The sequence below is a fragment of the Mytilus edulis genome, chromosome 4, assembly GCF_963676685.1.
Source record: "Mytilus edulis chromosome 4, xbMytEdul2.2, whole genome shotgun sequence".
Classification (NCBI taxonomy): Eukaryota; Metazoa; Mollusca; class Bivalvia; order Mytilida; family Mytilidae; genus Mytilus; species Mytilus edulis.
In genome coordinates, this window is record NC_092347.1 from 39,818,331 (window position 1) to 39,842,945 (window position 24,615).

Consider the following 24,615-nt stretch of genomic DNA (forward strand, 5'->3'; position numbering starts at 1 on the left):
TGTCAATAACGTAACTTATTCTGACGGTAAAGAAACGCGAATTCGATCACTACTCTGTTACGGGCTGTAGCATTGATCATGTTGATTTAAGTTGATTTAACTATTATTCTGGACAAAGAAAGATAACTCCAATTTTCAAAGACGATTTCATAAAGCATTGAAAAACTGTTAAAATGTACCATTGATGGCAAAATGTTTAAGATTATAAACAGTATGTATAACAATGCAAAATCTTGTGTGAGACAAGGCAACTCTTGTTCAAACTTTTTTAAATCCAATGTTGGTGTAGACGCCAAGGAGAAAATCTATCTCCTATATTGTTTGCCATTTTCTTAAATGACTTGGTCGAATTTATGTCACATTCATATAATGGTTTAGTTGATATGAGTATTGCAGCACGTCTTCTTGATACTGATGAAGTCGCTGTATATTTTCGTTTATATTTGTTATTGTATGCAGATGATACTGTAATTTTAGTCGAATCGGCAGCAGAGTCACAAGCCTCATTAAATGCCATGTATTTATATTGTCAAACCTGGAGAATGCAAGTTAACATATCCAAGACAAAAGTTGTAATATTTTCAAGATCTAGACTTAACACAGATAACATGAACTTTAAATATAGTGGTGAAAGCCTTAATATTGTTACAAATTTTCAATATCTTGGTATTATATTTTCATGTAAGGGTAATTTTAATGACGCCAAAGCACATCTTGTACAGCAAGCAAGAAAAGCCATGTTTATAGTCTTAAGAAAGGCTAGGAAGTTGAATTTGCCAATTGATATGCAATTAGAACTATTTGATACAATGGTTGTACCTATTTTGTTATATGGTGCAGAAGTATGGGGTTTTGAAAATTGTAATATTATAGAAAACTTGCATATGCCATTATGCAATTTTGTAAAATAATTTTGAAGGTTAAAAAAAGTACTGCTCATTGTATGATTTATGGAGAATTGGGTAGAATACCATTACATATTCTTATTAAAGCTAGAATGGTTGGTTTCTGGCAACGTATCATGTGTGGTAAAAGAGAAAAAAAATTCATATACACTGTATTCTATATTGTATCAGCTTAGTAAAAGGGGTATCTATCACTCTAAATGGTTGTTAGAAATTAAAAATACTTTATATGAATGTGGATTTAATTTGATGTGGTATGATCAAATAACTGCTAAATCTGATAATATTAGTAAGAATGTCAAGAAATGTTTAAGTGATAAATTTATGTTGAACTGGAGTAATAATGTTATGAATTCTGCAAAATGTCTTAATCACAGAATATACAAATCTGATTTTTGTTTTGAGAAATATTTATCGGTGTTACCATCTGATCTAAGAATGTATTTATGTAAATTCCGTTGCCTTAGTAATAAATTGCCCATTGAAACGGGCAGATTTTTAAATATTGATAGAACTGAAAGACAATGTAATCTTTGTAATGCTAATGAACTTGGTGATGCGTTTCATTACTTATTCAAATGTACCTTTTTCAACAATGTAAGAGCTAAATTTTTACCTTTAAATATATGTAATAACCCAAACGTTTTAAAATTTAAAGAATTAATGAATACATCAGATTTATTTACACTTACTGGAATAGCAAAATTTTGCAAAAGTGTTATTAAAACCTTTTAATACATGTGCTTAATCATGTTACTATAATTTGTACTTCCTGTCAAATATCTGCATTGATTATATATACGATTACTGCTGTATTATTTGGGGAGAATGTAAAAATGAAGGGATAGTAAGAATATTAAAACTTCAAAAAAGAGCAGCAAGATTAATTCTTGATGCAGACCCATTATCCCCATCAGCCCCCTTATTTAAAAAACTTGGTTGGATGACAGTAGAAAACAGAATCAAATACCATAAATATTTATTGCTATTTAAATGTATGCGGAAAGAAGCTCCACAGTACCTAATTCAAAAGTTTCAACTTATATCTGTAAATAATCCTTATGCTTTAAGGGGTGTTACTCAAGGTAATTTGATAGTTCCAAAGCCAAAAACTGAACTGTTTAAAAAATCTTTTGCTTATTCGGGATCAGTTTTATGGAACGGACTACCTTATGAAATGCGTAAAGTGCAAAACACTTATTCTTTTAAACAAATTATAAAACAATACTTGAGACAGTCCCAATATTCAGTCTGAAATGATTGCAACTACATTGTATTACTCTTAGAATGTATGATTTTAATGATTTGTATATACTAGGTCTATTTACTACATGCGATATTTAACTGTTTTATATCTTTCAATCATGGTACATGTACACTGAACTATTATGTCTATACAATTGTGTTTATATGTTGTATGATTGTTTTTTTCTTTTATTATTACCATTTTGTTTTTACTTGTATTGTATACATGTATATGAGGGCCTCAGGGAAGATTAGTGATTGTAACTAACTGTGTTTACCCTCTTTAAATAAAGAATTTATTATTATTATTATTATTATTATTATTATTATTATTATTATTATTATTATTATTATTATTATTACTATTATTGCACCTTTGTTAACCATGTTGTTCTAATGTAAATATGTTCACACTTTTATTGTTTGTTAAAAAATGTTGTACTAACATACCCCATGTGGGGGCTTTAGTGAAATAAAATGTCTTATGTCTTTATGTCTTATGTCTTATTATTGGTTTTATGTGATTCAACAACCATTCCATACAAAGAAGGATAATTCCAATTTATTGTCTTGAAACTACAAAAATGCTTGTTTTTGGCCCTTTATTCCTATACTGTTTGCCCCATTACCCTTAACATATATATCCCAACCTTCTACTTATGGTATTAAACAGTGTGGTACAATTTCAGAACAATTGAAATACTTATACACAACTTATTGTCGTGACAATAGATACATGCTTGTTTTGGGCCCCTTTGGGTCCCTAATTCCTAAACCTTAGGGACCATAACCCCCAAAATCAATCCCAAACTTCCTTTTGTAGTTACAAACATTGTGTTAAACTTTCATTGATTTATATTTACTTATACTAAAGTTATTATCCCGAAAACCATCCGTCTACAGACGATGCTGACGACGACGACAACTTGATACCAATATACGACCGCAAAAACGACCGCAAAAATGCGGTCTTAAAAAACTTAACTATAACCACTGAACCATGAAAATGAGGTCAAGGTCAGATGACACCTAAAGTCGCAGGCTCGACAATAATTATTTTATTTTCTAACCTTAAAATTGAAATCAAACAGACATAGAAAAATACATTTGCACGAGGACTGACAAGGTTCATATATATTTATTTATATTTATGTTTATATTGTATTAAGTGACCATCAGTTGAATAGATAAATGTACATGTAATTTGAGTCAAATCGGTGAGCATGAATTTGACAGTTGGTGATCGTTTAAATGTCATTATGTTGCTGAATATAATGCAGACAAGATGATGATAGATCTACAATGTTACAGAAAATCAAATATTGGGTGAGTTGGTAGAAGAACGAGTTGGAAAAAATATGGCACGAGTTGTCGAAGGTACGAGTTGATAATGTCAGACCTATTTCAGTAATATGACATCAAAACCACTAAAAAAACAAACTGATTCAACTTTTCATTGCTTTAAGCGTCAATTTGCGTTGCCAGTGTAACATAAACATCAATTTCTTTCATTCAACACTCTTTTGAAGATTATTTTAGCTTGAAGGCCTTGAACATTCGTTCACCAAGTTTTCATTCCTACTTTCACTTTCGTGTAGAACATAATGAAAAAGTCAAACACGGATTAAAATTTACGGGCTAAAACAAGCCACCCACTCAGAATATGAATTAAGTAACAATATACACTACCCGAGTATTATATGAAATTTGAAAAAAATAGGCAGGACAGGAGTTTTGAGCAAAAAAAAAAGGCAAGATGAGACACTTGCAAAAAAAAAAAAGCCAGGATGACAATTTATGTAAAAAAAGTCCGGATAAACTAAAAAAAAAAAAAAAAGCAGGACCGGATAGAGTGAAAAATAAAAAGGCAGGACAGAGATTAAAATGGATTACAAATAAAAGAAAAAGCAGGACAAAATTTTTCATTCAAAATTAATATATCCAAGACTTTTTTGGTTGTTGTAAGTTTTCAACAAGCTCTCCACTTGGTCATTATTCGACCTATAATACAACCCGTCCCAAAGTTGGCAACCGTACGCTGCTAACATACCTGTCAACCTGTGACGATGAAAATGCAGGTCATGACCTGCATTGAAGAATCAAATCTCAGGTCATAACGCGTACAAACTTTTCGAGCTGAATTTCAGTATTTATGGTACATTTTTCTTATAATTTAAATCAAAATTACCAAAACATCTATGCATGTTCACTTGGTTAAGTAATTTTAACATGTTTAAGTGTTATTAATTATTTCATTGCACTTTTAAAAGATTTTTATAAATTTGCATGCGCGTAGCTACGTTTACGTCAAAACGCCCGGGCGTACACTTGAATTTTGAAAATAAAACAAATAATCGACATAGAATAAGAAAATCTGGTCAAAAGCACATCAGCCTTGTGCTTCTTTTTTTAATGGATTGTAATTTTGAATAAAAATTGGGACTCAAATAGATCATTTAATATATTTGTTCGAATCTTTTGTAAAAGTCTGAATCCACTTTGAATTCTACCTTCTTTTCTTATATTTAAAGCAATTCACTATCTGCTCATATTCGATATGCTGTTTGTATTTTTGTCGAGCTTGTGTTTTATGTCCCAAAAGCGAGACAAAGTGGTGTCAATATTTAGGTTTCCGAATGTGGACAAATTCTTTTAAATGACTCTTCGACCGTGAAATTTTACGAAAGTTGTACCAGGAACATATATATTAAGATATACTGTTCCCAGGTTGTACAGAAACTGTTTATGATCAAAAGAGTATTCAGAGCAATATAATAATGCAATTATATCTTTAATTTTCCCGCATTTTAAGGATAAAATGTGTTTCTTTCTGCAATTAATCTGAGACTACTATAACACTATAACACATGTGTTATAGAAGTCTCAGAATTAATAAGTGGTCGCAGTTTGGGCTTACATTTTGTTATTTCTTCTACTTGTCGAACCTTCATCGAAATTTATGAAAATGTCGAAGAAGCTTTTTCTATGTCAGACTAATGTCTAAAGCTAAAATTTTAAAAGCATTTGTTTTCGTTCATTTTTCGGTTCTTTTCTGATAGACAGATAGCTGGACTCTTCTTTACGCAATTACATGCTCAATTTATAAACCTTCATAGATTGTCGTGAAAAATTCCAGATCAAGAAAAAAATATGAAAAGAAAATTTTATATTTTTTTTAAATCCCTGTAAAGGAATGATACATTGATTCACTTTTTGTGGAAGAAATCCTAGGTGTTCCAGATTTTTTTTATATTGCACCTCTTAGAAATATTTTTTTTCGTGTTCATTAAAAGGTGCTTTTGTTGATTATATGCTCACTCACGGCACCATTTAAACTTATTTAAAAGTAATATTGGTTTGGACGTTTTCTCTAAAACCAATGACCATAAGCACCCTGTATAACCCCGATACAGATGAAACCGGACGTTGACGCGTTCGAATCGAACACATCGTGTAACACTGAGTTCAGGCAGTAAGAAATTAATACTTTTAAAGAAAATCCAATATCTATTCTTCGGATAATTTGCTCCAATATATTCTTTGCCATAATACTCATTAGTTACTAAAAGGCTTTTCAAATATGTTGAATTTTTATATACAAACATCAAATAACGCACGACGATTTCAATGATAAAACGTGCTTGGTATTTTTAAATATTCAAAACTTAATGTTTCTTGTACCTCATATTTTTTATAACATACATTTTTGAAAATTTCATAGTTAAAATTAACAAACTTATAAAGGTCGTATGTTTGTGTTGTGTCTAGAAACAAAAAAATACACGTTTTAAAGTGTCTTTATTTTCATGTTGTGTACGCTTCGTTGTCATTACACCTTTTTATACTGTACGCTTCGTTGACACAATATTGCGTTTTTCAATGAATTTCGAACCCACTACCAACAGGTGCTTTGACATTGAGCGGTTGGCACCCTCATAACCCTCGCCAAGGTTCGGGCGTACACGTAAAAATGACCCAGCTACGCCACTGATTTGTGTAACAGTCTTATGTTCTTTACTTATTGTGATGATGTATTAATTCAACCTCAAACAATTAATACTGGGATAAATCTTCAAAAGTAATTTTAAAATGTTCCACATGATAACACAGCATTACACTGCAACAAATGTAAGTTTATAACAACCTTCACCATGTTGCCAATGGACTGTATATATATGGAAGTGTTTAACGACCTTGACTGGCTTTTCAGCCCTCGCACGGTCGGCTCGGTGCCAAACGGCGTTTGGTGAGCTTTAACATATTTTGATGCCGTTGGTCAGGAACAAGTAGTGGAGGACGCCATATGTAGGCCGCCATCTTGGTTTTGGTGAGTTGATTTTTCTTTTGTTGACTATTTTGTTGTTTTTCTTTACTTCACAACGGCTGCTTTCAGGGCCAGTTTGGTCAGCTTGGCAGCCCGCTAACCTCGATGATGGAGTACTGGTAGATGAATCGTGGACGTAGTTCTAATGATGACAGGAAGCGTTATCAGGACCAAAGCCGTGAGGCAGTGAAATGAAGGTCGTATCACCCAATACCTAGGATACAGCCCTCGGACGTTAATCGGCATAACACTCCCCATGGCCAAATTCGGATGGAACTCGAGTACTGTCTCTAGTTCCATATAAACGGTAAATAATTTTGAAGAGTATAAGGACTCTAGATTACCGGAAATACAAGGCCCCTACTCTGAATATGTTTACATTCAAATTTGATTGGATCGACGTCATAACATCCGGGATATCGAGTCGATCTCTAGTAACCCTGCCACAACCCAGGGCTCATTGAGTTCTAATGGCGGGAAAGCTATATCCAATCATAACAGGTGTTATAATATGACCATGTCAATCCTATCTACTCTAGATATCCATTCGAACTTGGCCCAAGATACAATGGTTTTGGAGTGCATGTTAACGCGGGTACGCCAACTACTACGTCAATCTGTACGGCTTGGATTAGTTTCTGTCATCTTAAGTAGTAAGTCGTTGATCATCTAACTGTAAACCCTCATCGAAGATAGCGGGTAAAGGAGAGCTGGCCCAGCACGTCCGTTCAGCTGTAATGACTGAGACGTGAATGATATTACTGTTTAAATATTTCAATATGTATTAGAATTTTATTTTTTTAAGATTTAATCTTTTTCACCCAAAAAACGTACATATAAAGAATAATTTTGAATGCTGACAAAAAAGGGGAAGTAACTCTAGTTGAAATATGTTTGTAACACAACAGTGCAATTTATTTACGACCTAAAGCTAAGGTAATTGGTGTTAATTAACAGTGTGTTTGACACCAATGCTGTCAAGTGAAGCCATGCACTTAATGGGTCACTTAATTTGACAGTTTACACAGCTAGATGAACTTCCTGTTCATGGAAGAATTACGAATTTGCCGGTATTTCAAAGGTATATTACTAATTATGAAATCAATCTCATGGCTAAGAAATACGGGTGAAAACGGGTCATTTTCGGAATACCCGGGTTATTCAATGACCCGGCGGGTGTCCCGAGTGATCCCTCAGAATTGTGAAAATCTCGGGTCACACCCGCAGAATACGGGTCAGTTGACAGGGATACATGTGCTAATAAGTCACGTTAGGTCAGCATTGGGACGGTATACCGGACCAGTCTAGAGATCGAGAATGCAACGCTTGGAGTCTACTGAAAAGCAAAATTTCAGTTCCTATCCAATGAACCCTCATTTTGCAATGAATAGCATTTCCAAATTTCCTGACCATGTCCTGGGCGATCCATATTGCAGGACCTATAGCTACCTAGTTGTATTTATTGTATATTTGTTTCTGTCCTGAACATGCATAAATATTTGCCACTGGACGATTATCAATCAAATAATCACTCACTAGCTTCCAGTAATTTCGAGTACTCTCAGATCTGCGTGTAATGACCACAAATATTCAAATTCCTAAGCCGGTACGTAGAGATTTCACAGTCGAGGATATCAGAAAATAGGAATTTCTTGAATTTTGTTTCGATAGTAGGGACAGAAAAACTCTTCTGCATTAGGCATCGATGGTGTATGTATGTGTTTGTATGGCTACTAGGGTGAAGGTTTAAGAATCAAAAGATTAATGGTTGATGGCTGGCCAAAAGGATAGTATTACATTCTAAAATAAAAAAAAAAATGAAACAAATAGAAATAAAAATTACATATATATTTCCAACACAAGCATGTAACAGTAAACAAGTTCGTTTTTATTCAATGTGTGACAACTACAGTGGAGATCACTGCTTACCTCTCATCAAATCTGTCAGAATCTTTCCGGAGAACTGTTCTATGACAGTTTGTAGATCTGTCAGCCTGACACCTTTTATACAGTTCTAGCTAGAACAGTTGATTTGGTCAGTTCTACCTAGAAGCGATTCAGACAGTTCTACATCGAACTGATTCAGACAGTTCTTCCTAGAAGTGATCCTGACAGTTCTACCCTAGAACAGTTTTAGACACTTCTACCTAGAAATCTTTGGTCAGTTATACAGCTAGAACAGTTCTACGACTAGAACAGTTCTTCGATTAGAACTGATTTTGTTAGTTCTACGACTATAGAATTGATATAGTCAGTTCTATCCATAGAACAGTTTTAAGAAATCTTTATCTGAAATATAAATAAGTCAAAATAATACAATATATATAAAAAAAAAATGGTGTATTTTTTAACGTTTGTAGACAATTTTTTTAATTTTCAATTTTTTAATTTCTCAAGTTTTGTATAATTTTTTAGTTGCAGAATATTAGCAATTTTAATGTTGATTCATTGGAAAGCAATAATTTTAAAGTACTAGTAGAATAATTGAATCATTATTAGTATGATATTTCGTAGCAATCCTCCCTAAATTATATCACTTTTAGAATTATATATTATGAAATTTTCTCCTTTGAAAAATAATTGTAGCCATGACAAAGTGCGTTATACAACATCAATCTAGACGGGATTAAAACATCAGTTTCCTACAAGTGTAATTATTATTTTATAGACTTTCCATACATAATTGATTGTTTGTTGATTGAATTATATTCCAGAGACAAAAGTGTTAAAGATTGTGCAATCTAAGAAGTTATCGGTTATAGAATGTAAACTATTTATGTTTTCAACATGTAGAATACGCATAATCATACAATTAAAAAAGGAACGTCTCTAAAGTTTGTTTTGTTTGGTTGCTGTCTTCATGACAATAATAAACATATCCATATACATGTATCTATTTTATTAAGCAAAGGAAGCATTAACACATTATATGTTATTGACTCAAGTGAAAAATTGTGTTTCTGAAAGAATGCATCTAAAGATTTAGGACTTTTCTGTCTATATTGTTTGTTAGGTGACTTCTGTGAATCTTTGTTTGTCTAGTATTCCACTTCCACCTGTACTTTGTTCTTAATTAGTCTTCAATTGCTACAATGACTCGAGAATAACAATTGTATATCATGAAAAACTAACAGACAGACATTCACTTAACCAAACATGCATAAATAATGTTGAATGCCATTTTCAAATTACCCTCCAAAAACAGAAGAGAGAAAATTTAAACAAGCTTATAATTCTTTGTTAAACTTTGTATCATAGTTACTGTCTTATATCAAGGGTAGAATTAATTTCTTTCTTTTATAGATTGTTCGATTGATTGTTGCTTAACATCCAGTGGCAAATAGTTCAGGAATTTTTCAATATTTACATTGAAATTTCTGTAAAATTAGGAATTGAATTGATAGTGAAATGGAGATAATGTAATCCACCTGGAAATATAATGTACAGCAGTAGAATTTAGTTATTTGCATAGTCCATCTTTACAGAAAAGTAATATTATAAGGCAAACTTGGCTTATATTTGACCGATTCTAATAGTACAAATACAGTAAATAAGACCAGAGTGTTGTGTGTGTGGCTGTTCTATTCAACCTCTGTAAGATAATTAAAAGCTAAATATTTCGAAAAAATTTATGGCTTGCATGAATTGTTTTTTGTATAACCTCTCCAAATCAATGTTCTCGTGAAAACTAAAGGATACATTAAAGATTGCTTTCATTTTGCAATGTGAACTAAAAGTTTAACACTGTTTTCCATTTAAATGTTATAAACACAATAGTTTTCTTGACAATATAAATATATGGAGATGTGGTATGATTGCCAATGAGACAACACCTGGGCGTTTTCAATTGTTTGATATTATTGATTGAACACAACGTTAATGCTTCAAGACCATTTATGTAATTACGCGAAATGTTATTAAAACACCGTTTATTTACTCATTATTTATTTTTCAGTGCTTAAGACTGTATCACTGAACTCGATTTATTTTCAGTAGTGAAAGTAGCAAAGAGTCTCCTCAGTGGATTTCTGGTACACAAATTAACAGGTATCAAATAATATCTATACTATTAAACGAGAAGACCTCATTTTGTGTGTCACTTCTCTTTCTTCCACAATAAATCAATCATCATGCCTCTATGTCCTATAGGTAACATGCATAGTCGCATTTGTCATCCATTCTTATGATTATTCAGATTGAGTTATTTTGGGAGAAATTAAGGACAAAAAAGGAGTCCGGATATGATTCCATCATCAGACTGAATTTTAGTCATAAATAAGACTTCCGGTTTGAAACATGCACAAATACAACCAATTGTATGATAGTTAACAAAAATGAAAAATAAATTAGCCAATCAGAGCGTTTTCAATATCATGGTGTTTAGATCGCAAGAACAACAACTATTGTACCTCCTTATAGAGGACAATTATTTTTCGCGTTTATCTACATGTAAACTACGATTATACTTTATTAATATATAGAGATTCTCTGTATTCTGTCTACTGTTTTCTTTGAAATGATTATTATTTAAGGGGTCATACCACTTGCATATATATTAATAAGTAAAACATGCTCAACTTCATCTAAAACTACCTCGACCAAAAACTTTAACCTGAAGCGGGACAGACGGACGGACGGACGGACGGACGGACGGACGGACGACCGAACGAACGGACGAACGCACGGATGCACAGACTAGAAAACATAATGCCTTTAAATGGGGCATAAAAAATTATGGTTGAAAGGGAAAATGGTGATTTGGCAAAAATGAAATTAAGGTAGAGATTAGAGGGAGGCATGACAATTTTCGGGGCGTCGGGATCGGGTGTTTTTAAGCTGGGGATTTGGGGATTGGTCCTTACGGAATCCGGGAATATATTTTTCGATTTCGGAATTTCGGGATATGAATTTCTTTAAATTCTGCATCTCGGGATTTCAGGATTTTAAGCCCGGGATTTCGGGATCGAAAGGGAAAATAGTGATTTGGCAAAAATGAAACGGTAAGGTAGAGATTAGAGGGAGGCAGGACTTTTTTCGGGGCGTCGGAATCGGGTGTTTTTAAGCTGGGGATTTGGGGATTGATCCTTACGGAATCCGGGAATATATTTTTCCGATTTCGGGATATCTGGATATGAATTTCTTTGAATTCTGCATCTCGGGATTTAACGATTTTAAGTCCGGGATTTCGGGATCAGGACTCCTCCGACCACCCCTCAAATTAGCCTAAGTCGGTCTTAGTCATTTATACATGATTCATATCCTACCATTGGTATGTTAATAAGGCTTTCAAGAGAAAAGGCACTGATGGATTGTCCTAGAAGCATATTTTATTAGACTAATAATCATTATGGTCTATATATAAGCAGTTACATTTATTTCATGTTGGAAACGGTGCAAATTTTTAATTTGATTTGACTTTTACCAAAAGAGGCATTGTAGCAAAGGAGAAGAATAATTGTGGTATGAGGCCAGAACACGAAAAGAATAGAATATAACAGAAAGGAAACAAATATCGGACTTTGGAAAAACGGAGAGGGCTTTTGATACCTTTTATGAAATTCTCCATACATAAAATCTTTTACAAAAAAATCATCCTACAACAGTTCACAAGCTGTATATGCCCGCGATTTCGCTGGTGTGTTCTAGTAATAGCTTATTCATGGTCACTTTTATTCGATGATTCAAATCAAAATGGCCACTAACCATATTTTAACAAAGTCACATTATAATGGAGATATCTGATAAATTTCAAGTTGATGTGATAACAGATTCATGATTGTACACCGACTCGAATCAAAACATTAACCTGAAACAAGAGAGACATTCAGAGGCACAGATTAATACACACTATGCTCGAAATTTATGTAGGAGGGACATAGAACAAGAAAGAAAGGAAAACCCAAGCAAACATTATAGTCTATATATGTTTTGTTTTGTGTACTTTTGTTTGTTTGTTTGTCTTTTTCTTGTTTTTAGCCATGGCGTGGTCGGTTTATTTCTTTCTACTTATGAGTTTAAAAGTCCCTCTGGTATCTTTTGCCTTTCTGTTATACTATGAAGGGCTCAGATGATGGCAACATAAAGATTTCTGAAAATTTCAATATCCACTGTTTATAAAACATTTTAAATACAAAAAAAATAATATATATTTAAGATAAATAGGAAAAAAAACCCAATACAAACACAACAATCATAATATCTATATTGTATGTTTCACTTAGTTTATGAATAATTTTATCCTCGAAGTCGAATGTCAAGTTAGGCTATATGCAAAATACCATGTCTTACACCATACATGTATTATACAATTACATGCTAATTATATTTTCTATTTTAAGGGAACAATTCTTGTCATGGTGGATTAAACCTGATTTCATAGCTAGCTTAACCTCGCATATGTATCACATTTGCATAAAATTACATTATATTGAAAGCAATGTGTGAAAAACACAGACAAACCTATCAGGTAAAAAGTAAAAAATAGGGGGACAGCATCAACGCAGTCAACATTGTGTTATAATCTCAATCACTATAATACCAAACAAATACGACAACAAAGAAAAACAAAAACAAAAAAACAGAAGTATACCGCTGTTCGAAATTCATCAATCGATTAAGGAAAAAAAATAAAAAAATACGGGTTACAAACTAAAACTGAGGGAAACACACAAAATATAAGAGGAGACCTATACATTTTTTGGTAGAACAAAGTTCTTTGACATAATTTAAATGTCAACATCCTCCAAAAAAATATTCTTTCATCCAATTCAGTATTTATGCTAGTCTTTTTTAAAACTAATTTACTATACTGTGTATTCATAATTATTTTATGATACCTTAAGTTTGTAGGCAGTGCACACATTTTCGAGGATTGCATTTTTATTGATATTTGATTTCGTGGTTTTATCATGTAGTTGTCAAAGGTACCAGGATTATAATTTAGTACGCCAGACGCGCGTTTCGTCTACAGTAGAGTCATCAGTAATGCTCAGATAAAAAAGTTATAAAGCCAAACAAGTTCAAAGTTGAAGACCATTGAGGACCCAAAATTCCAAAAAGTTGTGCAAATACGGCTAGTAAGGTAATCTATTTCTTGGATTAGAAAATCCTTAGTTTTTCGAGAAATTCAAAGTTTTGTAACAGGAAATTCATAAAAATGACCATATAATTGATATTCATGTCAACACCGAAGTGCTGACTACTGGGCTGGTGATACTCACGGAAAGGAAACGTCCACTAGCAGTGGCATTAACCAAGTCTGCAATATCTTTCTTTTGAAACTTTGTAATGTGTTGAACATTTAGATTCATGATTTCGTTGTAAGAACAAAATCCACGAAAATTTGTATCCAACAAATAATAATGAATCCACGGTACCTACAATATTTACCCAAATTATAATCATCCTGTTCTTTAACGCAAATATTTTTACCAGTAGAAAATTTTAATACATGCAATATTTTTAAAGCTTACTACAAATGTATACGTCAATTTTAACCATAGTCAAGAAGGTGTCTTCCCATTTATCCAACTTTTTGAAATAAGGTATTGTCATTTAGCCAACTTTTTATTTTTGTTAATTATTGGGTTGTTTGTTTAGTAATAATAAGGTGTCTTTCTAGAATTTGACAGTAAATTTGTTCCTGTTTATATATATTATTAAAAAATATATATAAATTAAATATGAGATTGTTTAGCCTGAGAATTATTTTTTCTTCATTTTCTTTTGCTCTGTGATCTTTGTTTTGTGTTCAGTACTTAATAAAAGTAAAATTAGATTTTGTTTGTCAATAGTGATACTTTTGTGTCATTCGAGTTACTGAAGGGTCAGTGGTGTTACTATATAAAAATACAATATTTTTTTTTATTTTTTAGTAACAATTGAAAGTGTTTTCATGTTATATACGGAGGATTGGCATTTTCTAATCATTCAGTCTTCAGTATTTTACATAAATTCAGTTTAAGGGTGGTTTTTTTTAAAATAATAACAGAAAAAAATGAACGACGAGGATCTATTACACACAAAAAAAGCTCCATCTTATTGACAAATCTCTTCATGAATAAAAGTGCGACTGAAATTCTCCTATCCCATTCACATTTTAATAAACGGTTAAAAATCTTTAAAATACTTTCAAATGATTTACATTACATTAACTAAATGTCAGTTGCACATTTTAACATGCAATGCTAAATAAATAATACAGAAAATTTAATCCGGATATATTTTTTAGTCTTATTTTTCACCTGTCATTCAACTAAAACTCTAATTGAAAATCCTTTGTTCTTGGTTACTTTCGATCTAATCTATTCAACTCTTTATTTTACCTGTACTGCTTATAATTTTAAAAATGAGATTAAATGAGAATGAACCGTCAAGAATTTATTTATAATTATATTCAGATTTTTAATTTGATTTCAAAAACTTTGATATAAAAATTTTTACAAGTATAAGAACTACGATATAGGAAAATATTAAAAGTATAAGAAACAATTTTAATGAGTAATGTTTAAAATTAGTTGTTTTAACTATTGATCATTATTGTATAAAGTTTTATACTGTTAGTGTCTCATAAATTAGTAATTATTGCTGGATATTGATTGTTTTATGTGTAAAAATTATAATTGTTGTATATTTTTTTATGGCAATCAATATGTTACACTTGAATAAACAAATTAATATTTAATAACAGACATTTCAATCAGTTTTAAGCACTATATATAATTGGATACTTGCATATAATAATTTATTTACATATTAAGACTCGCCAGTGACGCTAAGATCAAAAGAGTTAAAAAGCCAAACAAGTAAGATGTTGAAGAGCATTGAGGACCCAAAATTCTTTAAAAAATTGTGCCAAATACGGCTATTAATAACTTATAAAGGTAATCCATGCCTGGGAAAAGAATATCGTAAGTATTTTGAATGATTTATACTTTTGTAAACAGTAAATTTATAAAATGACCATACAATTGATATTCATGTCAACACCGAAGTGCTGACTACTGGGCTGGTGGTACATTTAGGGACGAAACGTCCATCTACACTGGCATCGAACTGAATTTTACGATATCACACAAATTTTAAGCAAGAGATATTTTGATAAGCAGGGTGGCCTCTTTTGTCCATCATACAATTCATATAAAAAACATAAAGACCAAGTTTCAGTGAACCGAATAATAGTCTACCAAATATAAATTGAAAGTAAAAATATCAAAAAACATTGGCATCTACTTTCCTTAATAGAATTATTTCTTCATAAAAAATATATTATACATGTACCTGTTGTAGATCACACACTACAAGGTCTTGGATCTACTGTTTTTGCTCTTCTGACATACTCTCTTGACCCTTATATAGATGCAAACAAATAAAAAAAAATTCTTTTCGTCAAAAACACAAGAGGTTCATAACAGCTCGAATCGTTTTCCTGAAATTATTTTGTGCACATTATGGAATAGCCGTTTCACAAATGATATCGGATATGTTCATTACGTTGTAACTACAATCCCCTTCCCTTTCATAAATGTGACCCACCGAATAAGACTATTTACCGGATTTGTCATCATTCTCATAAACAACACGACGGGTGCCACATGTGGAGAAGGATCTGCTAACCCTTCCGGAGCACATGAGATCACCCCTAGTTTTTGGTGGGGTTTGTGTTGTTTATTCTTTAGTTTTCTATGTTGTGTCATGTGTATTGTTTGTCTGTTTGTCCTTTTAATTTGAGCCATGGCGTTATCAGTTTATTTTCGATTTATGAGTTTGACTGTTCCTCTGTCTCTTTGGTCCCTCTTAGATTATGTTGATGATCATTATAAATAAATGTGGGAATAAACTTGGATTTAAAACATTCTCTCTCTATATATCATAGTTTCTGATAAAATATAAAATCAAATGGTAAAAAGTATTTTTCAAGGGCAATAACTCCTTTAAAGGACCGATTAAATCAATTCGGTTATATTTTTTACTTTGCTGAACAATTTAGTTGTATTTAAATAGTTTCTGTCTATCTATAATAGTTCCAGCGAACAACTAAAAAATACTATTTTTAAATACTAAATCTTTATTCAATGACACTTTCTCCTATTATAAAGGATAAGACTTTTAAAACGATATAGTTTTGCTTAACATGTTTGCTATTCAAAGTTTGTCTTCATCTCGTATATTCAAGGCGATAAATATAAACTGTAAGAAGTTCATAAACATTAATTTTATTTTATTATTATAACGTAGACAATTACTTCAAATTGAGTCGCCCGACTCGTCTGCAAAGGAGTAGGTCCAATAAGACCCCTTCTTCGCCCCAAAATATAGCAATTTTGCAAAATTGTTTAATTGTGAACTTTCAGCTATCTATCGGAAAGTAGAATGCTTCTGTTACATATATATATGGGCTGTGTTTGACAATACAATGCACTATTAGTTACACAGTGTGCTAGTGACCTAATACGGTATATATGGGGTCAGTAAATTTCATATGGGGTGATATACTACCAAACGTGTATGAAATAAGCCCCGCCACCCTTCTTACCAAATATGGAATATAAAGGGACGTAACACCACTACTAACCGTGTATGAAATAAGCCCCGCCTCCCTACTAACCTAATATTAAATTTACACGGTCTCCACGCGGACTCTTTTAACCAATAATACTTAGAAATGCATAGGAGGTTAGATAAATATAGAATAATACATGGCAAAATCCGTATCGCATGCTGTATCACCACGAGAAACCAATATCAGTCCCGAGGGACGAAGGTCCCGAGGGCTTATATTGGTCGAGTGGTGATACAGCATGCGATACGGATTTTGCCATGTATTATTCTGTTTATCATATATTTTAATAGAATCAGATTTATAGGATATCCATTTTTTTTTAAATCGTCTGAAATTATAAGCTAGCAAAGACGGTGGACATCAGCTGTTGTCTGCTCTATGGTCGGGTTGTTGTCTCTTTGACACATTCCCCATTACCATTCTCATTTCTATTATGATTTTCCTGTATTTTTCCAGCTGACTTGTTGTTTTTATAGACATCCTTATTTGCTTAATATCCACATCGTAATGGCCCCTATAATCTTATTACATTCTCAATATATGTTAAAGACCATGTATTGAAATGCACCCACTAACGATACTGTCCTATTATTTCAACTATAATGAACATTTATCAAATAAATATAAGATGTAGAAATGTTTAAAGTTTTATTGTTTATTTGGCGATGATATCATTCATGATCATTTTAATTTGCTGAAGAGGTGAACAGCAAGACAAATATTTCTTGAAAAAATTGCAATCTACATGTATTCTAACCAAAATTTAAACCATAAAAATTTGCATTTGTGTTTAATCCATCAGGTAATGAAAACAAACTTCACAAAAAATATGACCAAATAACTTCATATATTTCTACATCTTATTGTGTCTTTTTTATATATATAAAAATCGCTCATAAAGTTACTGGGTAATAATTTTTGGAAAAAATATCGATTGTAGTTGAAATGATAGGACATTTTTTTTAGTGGGAACTCATTTTTTCCTATGCCATGAACCACAGCAACTGAACGTCATAGGTCAAACGTTGACGTCATTCGAATTGTGACGTCATGCCAGGTATGCGATACGGGGTATGCGATACGGGTTTAGCCATGGGATACGGGGTATGCGATACAGGGTAGGTGATACAGACTGGAAAAAAAGAACCTTTATCAGATATACAAAATTGCTGTATTTTGTACTAAACATATGATAAATAATTTTATCCTGATTTAGAGTAATTTCTCGCAATTTGATTGGCTGAAATTGTCCTAATAAATTTCAGTACAAGTTTTATAACGTCAACAGGAATTATCTCCCTTATTTATTACGTCAATCGGGATTATCTCCCTTATACCATTGACCTAATTAAAAAGAAAAAGAAATGACTTGCTTTATAGTCCTTATATTTTTAATTTTCACGTTTAAAATTAAATATCTAAAATACATTTTGTTGATATTTTCCTTATATTGAATTTGAATATAATTATATGTAATATAACAAAATCAGGACAAATTTGTTACACAGTGTTCAATTGACCTAATACGAAACTTGACTACTTTTATTGGGATTAATTGTAATCCTTCGAAAAATGTCTTGTCTAATATAAAATTTAACACGTTGGATTTGTAAACTACCATCTCTGTTAATATTAACAGCAATCTGTTAAAACTACCACAGCCCGCAAGAACTCCTTCTGCGTTTGAAAAAGAAGCAACACTCGTCATGCAATACTCAATGTTTACCAATATTGTGTGTTGATTTGTTAATCATAGATAGGTTTTGGATTAACGCTGGCAGTTATCATCTGAGCTTTTTTAAAACTTTTTCAACTTGATCACAATAGTTCGTGAACTAGACTCCTTCGAAATCAATCCAAATGACTTGCTGTTTTGGAGTAAATCTTCAATGAACTCACTTTGAGCATATTTCAAGGAAAATGTATTCAAGCGGTCATCTTCTGTTAATGACTGAATATATGTCTCTTCAGACTCGATTTTCTCCTCGAGCTTTTTGCTTCCTATGAAACTTTGCACATCAGATGCATGATTCTGTAGATATGAAATGTTTGTTTGTAACACTGCTATCCTTTCAGATTTCTCCTGCATTTCTTTTAACAGACCCTCAATTTTGATATTCATATCACATTCAGCATTGCATAACTGTTCAATTATTTCTTTTTCTAGTTTATCAAAATGGCTGTTTATTCTTTTACGAAGTCGTTTAAGTACTTCATAAATTTTTTGTCGTTGTTCTTTTATTTTTGAAAGATTTTTTTGTCTGTCTTGAACTATGTTATCAAAGTTGGTTTTCATGCCTTCTAACGAATTCTGCAAACTTTCCAACAAACCACTAGATTGGAAAGTTTTCGCAATTTCCTCAGTAGGTAACATTCCAGTACAATCTTTGTGACTTGTTGAAATACATAAAAGACAACAAAGTTGATCATGACGAGGACAATACATTTGAAGAGTTTTTTCGTGTTCCGTGCAGTGTTGCATTATACTTGAAATATCTGTAGGCAATTTGCTGAAGTCCTCAATTGATATAACGCCATGATGTCGACTTGCTTTAGAAAAACTGTGATGGCTGCTACATTCATTACAAAGACCATCGTCACATTCTGGGCACCAAAAAACTGCAGTTTTCGTGACATGTTGAGCGTCACATATCCCACACAATACTTTTGCTTGAGTGTCCATTTGACCTGCAAAGAAATAACATATCAATAGTCCATTTGCTAATTACCGATTTTATTCTGTTATTACACACATTTTGAACAAATTACTTTCTTTTGTCAATTGTAGACTGGTTCCATACCGGACAACATTTGCTTTTGTCAATACAAAGCATGACCAATTGAAGTGAAGTAGCGTTGTTTTATGGAAAAATAATTTCTGAGTGTCATAAGTATTAGCTTTAACAACAAATCGTTGTAATTAAAAGATTTGAAAATCGTAAAGGTTACTCACATTACGCTCAGGTAAATTTGCTCTTTCTGCTTGCTCTCCATTGTAAATTAAAAGTAATGTCCCTCATACATGGTTTTCTAGTAATGACTATTTAATGAAAGAACTAGACTTACCAAACTTAAATGTAAGTGTTGGCCGCTTATGTACTATAATTAAGAATAAATTAGGTACAAGTTTTCATAATCATTGGAAAGAATTTAGAGAAAATACTGTTAAATCAGGTTGAGGTAAACTCTTGACCTATTTTTCAATTAAACATTTTTTTTTGGTACAGAAAAATATCTGCAATTAAAAGAATTTAAAGATAGAAAAGCACTGTGCAAGATCAGAATAAGTGCACATCCCATAAAAGTAGAGAAAGATAGATATGCTAAAACCTATATAGATAAATCACAAAGATTATGCAAAAAATGCACCTTCGATAAAGTTGAAGACGAAGAACATTTTATATGTCAGTGTCCCCTTCAAACCTCTTTAAGAAAAGAATTTTATGATATTTCAGTAAGTTGTAAAAATTTTGAAAAGTTAAGCACAAGTGCCAAATTTATTGACTTTTTATTCAAGAAAACCTAGAGGTATTGAAAAATATTGCTATTTATATTAATAAATGTTTTCAACTTAGAAAACTATCAATATAGTATAGATATTGTTTTATTAAAGATGTTGAGAATATATGCCTGTTAATACTAAATATATTGTTATGTCTTTTAATGTATATGGCTCTGATCTGGTTGTAGATTAACATCTAAGAAATAGTTAAACTCATGTTTATGATTTATGTCATTATTGTAACAATTATAAAAAATCATTGTAATAAATTGCTTTGCTCTTCATGGGCCCTTTAATTGGAATAAAAATATCTTATCTTATCTTATCTGTAAGGGAGAAAAAGGGATCTCTAAATACAGGGTTAATTAAAGGAATTGGCAAATAGACTATTCATTATTCTTGTTATACTACCTTCTAAATGAATGTATCTATCAAACCAACAAGAGTGCCCACAGCAATATGTCTCGCTTGCCTTAATATTCATGATTGAACTCAAAACTAAAAGGTGTTCTACAGTCAGATACCACACATGAACGTTACCCCATGAAAATAAGGTCAAGGTCATATGAACCCGGCTACCAGACTAACTAATGATGTTTAACGACCCTTTCGGCTTTGTATTTTTATACAATTTCCAAATGTTTAGCTTTGAATCAACACAAGGGTAAAGAATCCTTAAAGTAGCTCATGGTTTAAGAACATCAGCTGTTCGACTTATTAGTCAAATGCGTTTTGTTAAAATGTATTTTTTCACTCTTTTGGTCTTTTGGAAAATGTTGTTTGTGCTGTATTTAGATCCGTCTACAACGAAATGTGTTACATGCACACGTATGAAAGTTGCGGTTTTATCCAACGCAATCATAGGTTTAAACGTTGTTTTCAAGTTAGACTTGTTTTTATAAGATATTAAAATTTAAAATTCGCAGACTGCATTTCACATCAAATAATAACAGGTCGTTAACATATTGTGTATTCAGTGTTAGCTTTTTCATCCAAATGAAGAAATTTATGAGTTTTATCATACTTTTATGACTGTTTATTTTTGAAATTCGTAATATTTTCTTGTAATTCATATAATAACATCAACATTTAAGGGGAAATAACTAAAATTACGTAACTTTATACTAGAATATGTTAAAAATTCATAATCGAAATATAGAAGAGGTCATACAGATAAAATAAGAAATTTAGGAAAAACAGTTATGCTTCTTCATAAAATGAAGAAGAGAGCGGTCACAAGCATGTTTAACCCTGCAACATTCTGTTTGCGATTGTCCCCAGTCATTATACTGTAATTAAGTGTGTATCGCTCGTGTATGTAACAATGTTTTAGATTTTAACGAGAGAAATTTATGTATTACTGAAAAATTATTACACCAGGGTTTTCGATATCACAAAACTAGTCAAAACATTTACTAAATTTTATCATCGGTATAAGGACACCATTCGTAAATATAGCTCAACATGCAGACTTCTTATACGTTCAGGTATATCACATTCAATATTTTATGGAGATATTCTTTATAAAGCACAAAAATGTCAGTATTCACCTCAGAAGCTAACAAAACCTTTAAATAGACTTATTAAGAAGGGATATAGTTACGATACTGTTGTCAGGTCATTAAAGATTGCATATTTTGGCGTTAATATTGATTCACTTATAGGGTCTTTGCATCGGAACTAAACACATTTATTATTGATAAACCGGTTGTTGGCATGACACGGGTTATGTTCTTTTCTTATATGTTATGATGGTATGATACTAAACTCCTCACGGGGAGGATTGTGCCTGATATTCATATGATGAAGACATAATTTTTCAATCAGTTTAATTGAAGTCTGGAGCTGGCATGTCAGTTAACTGCTAGTAGTTTGATGTTATTTATGTATTATTGTCATTTTGTTTATCTTGTTTGGTTACATCTTCTGACATCAGACTCGGACTTCTCTTGAACTTAATTTCAATGTGCGTATTGTTATGCTTTTACTTTTCTGCATTGGCTAGAGGTATAGGGGGAGGGTTGAGATCTCACAAAACATGTTTAACCCCGCCGCATTTGTGCGCCTGACCCAAGTCAGGAGCCTCTGGCCTTTGTTAGTCTTGTATTATTTTAACTTTTAGTTTCTTGTGTACAATTTGGAGTTTAGGACATGGTGTTCATTATCACTGAACTAGTATATATTTGTTTAGGGGCCAGCTGAAGGACGCTTCCGGGTGCGAGAATTTCTCGTTGCATTGAAGACCCGTTGGTGACCTTCTGCTGTTGTCTGCTCTATGGTCGGGTTGTTGTCTCTTTGGCACATTCCCCATTTCCATTCTCAATTTTGTCTGTCTAAACGTTTCTGTTTTATATCTATATTTCTATGTATAAATTTGTAAACAATATAAATGCAGTCTTATAAAGTGATACAATATGTGTTGGAAAGATTGAAAAAGTTGTGTGCATAATAATTTCTTACGATACTTAAGTCGTCTATTGAGGTACATGTATGGTGGTGAAAAAAAAATGATGTAGCACTATCACGTTCGTTGTTATTATGACGCATTCTTTTTTTTTCTCTCTCGTTTTTATTGTATCAAAATCAGCAACTATTATCATTGAAATATATTACATTGTAAAAGAAGACAGCAATGTTCTAAAAGGAAACTGATAAGTCAAGTATTATTTTTGGTATTCTCTACTCAATACTATCGCGATTGCGATACTCGAATACACGACCATGTTGAAATCCCGAGTAATAATTATTATAATCGTTTTACATGTACATTTTGATATGTTTTTGTCCTGAAAACGCATGACATATTTGTCACTGTTCCGTAATAAAACCAAGCAGTAAATGAGGGGCATAAAGGGGGAGGGTGGTATCTGCACGAAAGAACGCATATAAAATTGCAATTACACGATGAACGAACAATTAAAAATGTCTTGCACATTGATCCTTTTACCGATTTCACGAAACACGGTGAATAACGAACCTTTTCACGACTGCACGTGCAATAAAAATGTCAAAAGACGTTGCACGAAAATAATCTGTTACCACCCTCGTAAATCAATCACAAATCACATTCTCTCTTTAGCAAAATTTTATTTATAAAATTGATAAAGTTTACACTTTGTATTTTAGTAAAGAAACATATTTTATTTCTTACAAACCAGATGGTTAGACAGGTTGAATTCAAATACCACTTCTACCGATCCCCTGAAGCAGATTTTCTTTTACGACCGGTGTCGGACTATCGGGGTGTTGGAAAATTGGGGTGTCGGACTAAAGAGGTGTCGGACTAATAGGGGGTACGGTACGACTATTCGGATATTTGGTGTCGTATTAAAGAGATGTCGGACTATTCGGATGTCGGACTAATTGGGTGTCGTACTATATGGGTGTCGGTCTAACAGCCTGAGGGTGGGACACTATTGCGGTGTCGGAGTAATGAGGTGTCCGACCAATGATATATCAGAATTTGGGGCAACCCTGTTAATATGTGTTGTGTTGTTGTATTTTTCAAGTTAACTACGTTTATACGCACATACCTTCTTTACTTTATAATATGATTAATTTAAGCAAATACACATCTTTCAACGTACAGAGAGCTTCAGCACGTTCAATTAAACAGTATTTGATTGGCTCATGACTAACTCTTTTCAATAAAGAAATGAATGATTTGCTAGTATAAATAAATTCATCGTCGTGGTTATAAGTCGAGTTATCTCGCCTCTCACCGTTTTGATACTTCGCAATATTATTTCTTATGTTACAAATAATTACTACTATTTTAAATGTTTAATCTTTTAGTAGGATGGTAAATTAGATAAAAATATATTACACAGACAACACACCAACCAATTAAGGAAAATAAACTACTTTAATGGTCGAATTGTAGGAATATGGAATAGAGGTGATGATGTTAATATAATTGTGTTTGATTATACTAAAATTACTAACCTATTATTGAAATTTTGAAAACTGGAAATTCACATTTAAATCAACTTGGCCATATAATAGAAAAGACAGACTTGCTTGGTAAATAGAAGCCGAAAAGACAACAAAATCAGATAAATATTCGAAACAAAAGAAT

At 32.2% G+C, this 24,615-nt stretch overlaps 2 protein-coding genes across 2 annotated transcripts in view; both read right to left on the minus strand.

The window, feature by feature from the left end:
- Nucleotides 1-24,615, minus strand: part of LOC139521861 (uncharacterized) — a 48,305-nt gene that overhangs the window by 13,338 nt on the left and 10,352 nt on the right. The window contains exons 2-3 of the mRNA XM_071315523.1: nt 18,762-19,605; nt 15,754-15,822 (exon numbers count right to left, since the gene is read on the minus strand). The gene's annotated coding sequence lies outside the window, so the exon portion shown is untranslated. The remainder of the gene's footprint in view (nt 1-15,753; nt 15,823-18,761; nt 19,606-24,615) is intronic.
- On the minus strand, nt 16,677-21,091 carry LOC139521863 (zinc-binding protein A33-like). Its single transcript, XM_071315525.1, has 2 exons — nt 20,949-21,091; nt 16,677-19,723 (listed from the first exon to the last, which is right to left on the minus strand). The coding sequence occupies exons 1-2, from the start codon at nt 21,019-21,021 to the stop codon at nt 18,834-18,836; spliced, it is 963 nt and encodes a 320-aa protein (XP_071171626.1). The 5' UTR covers nt 21,022-21,091; the 3' UTR covers nt 16,677-18,833.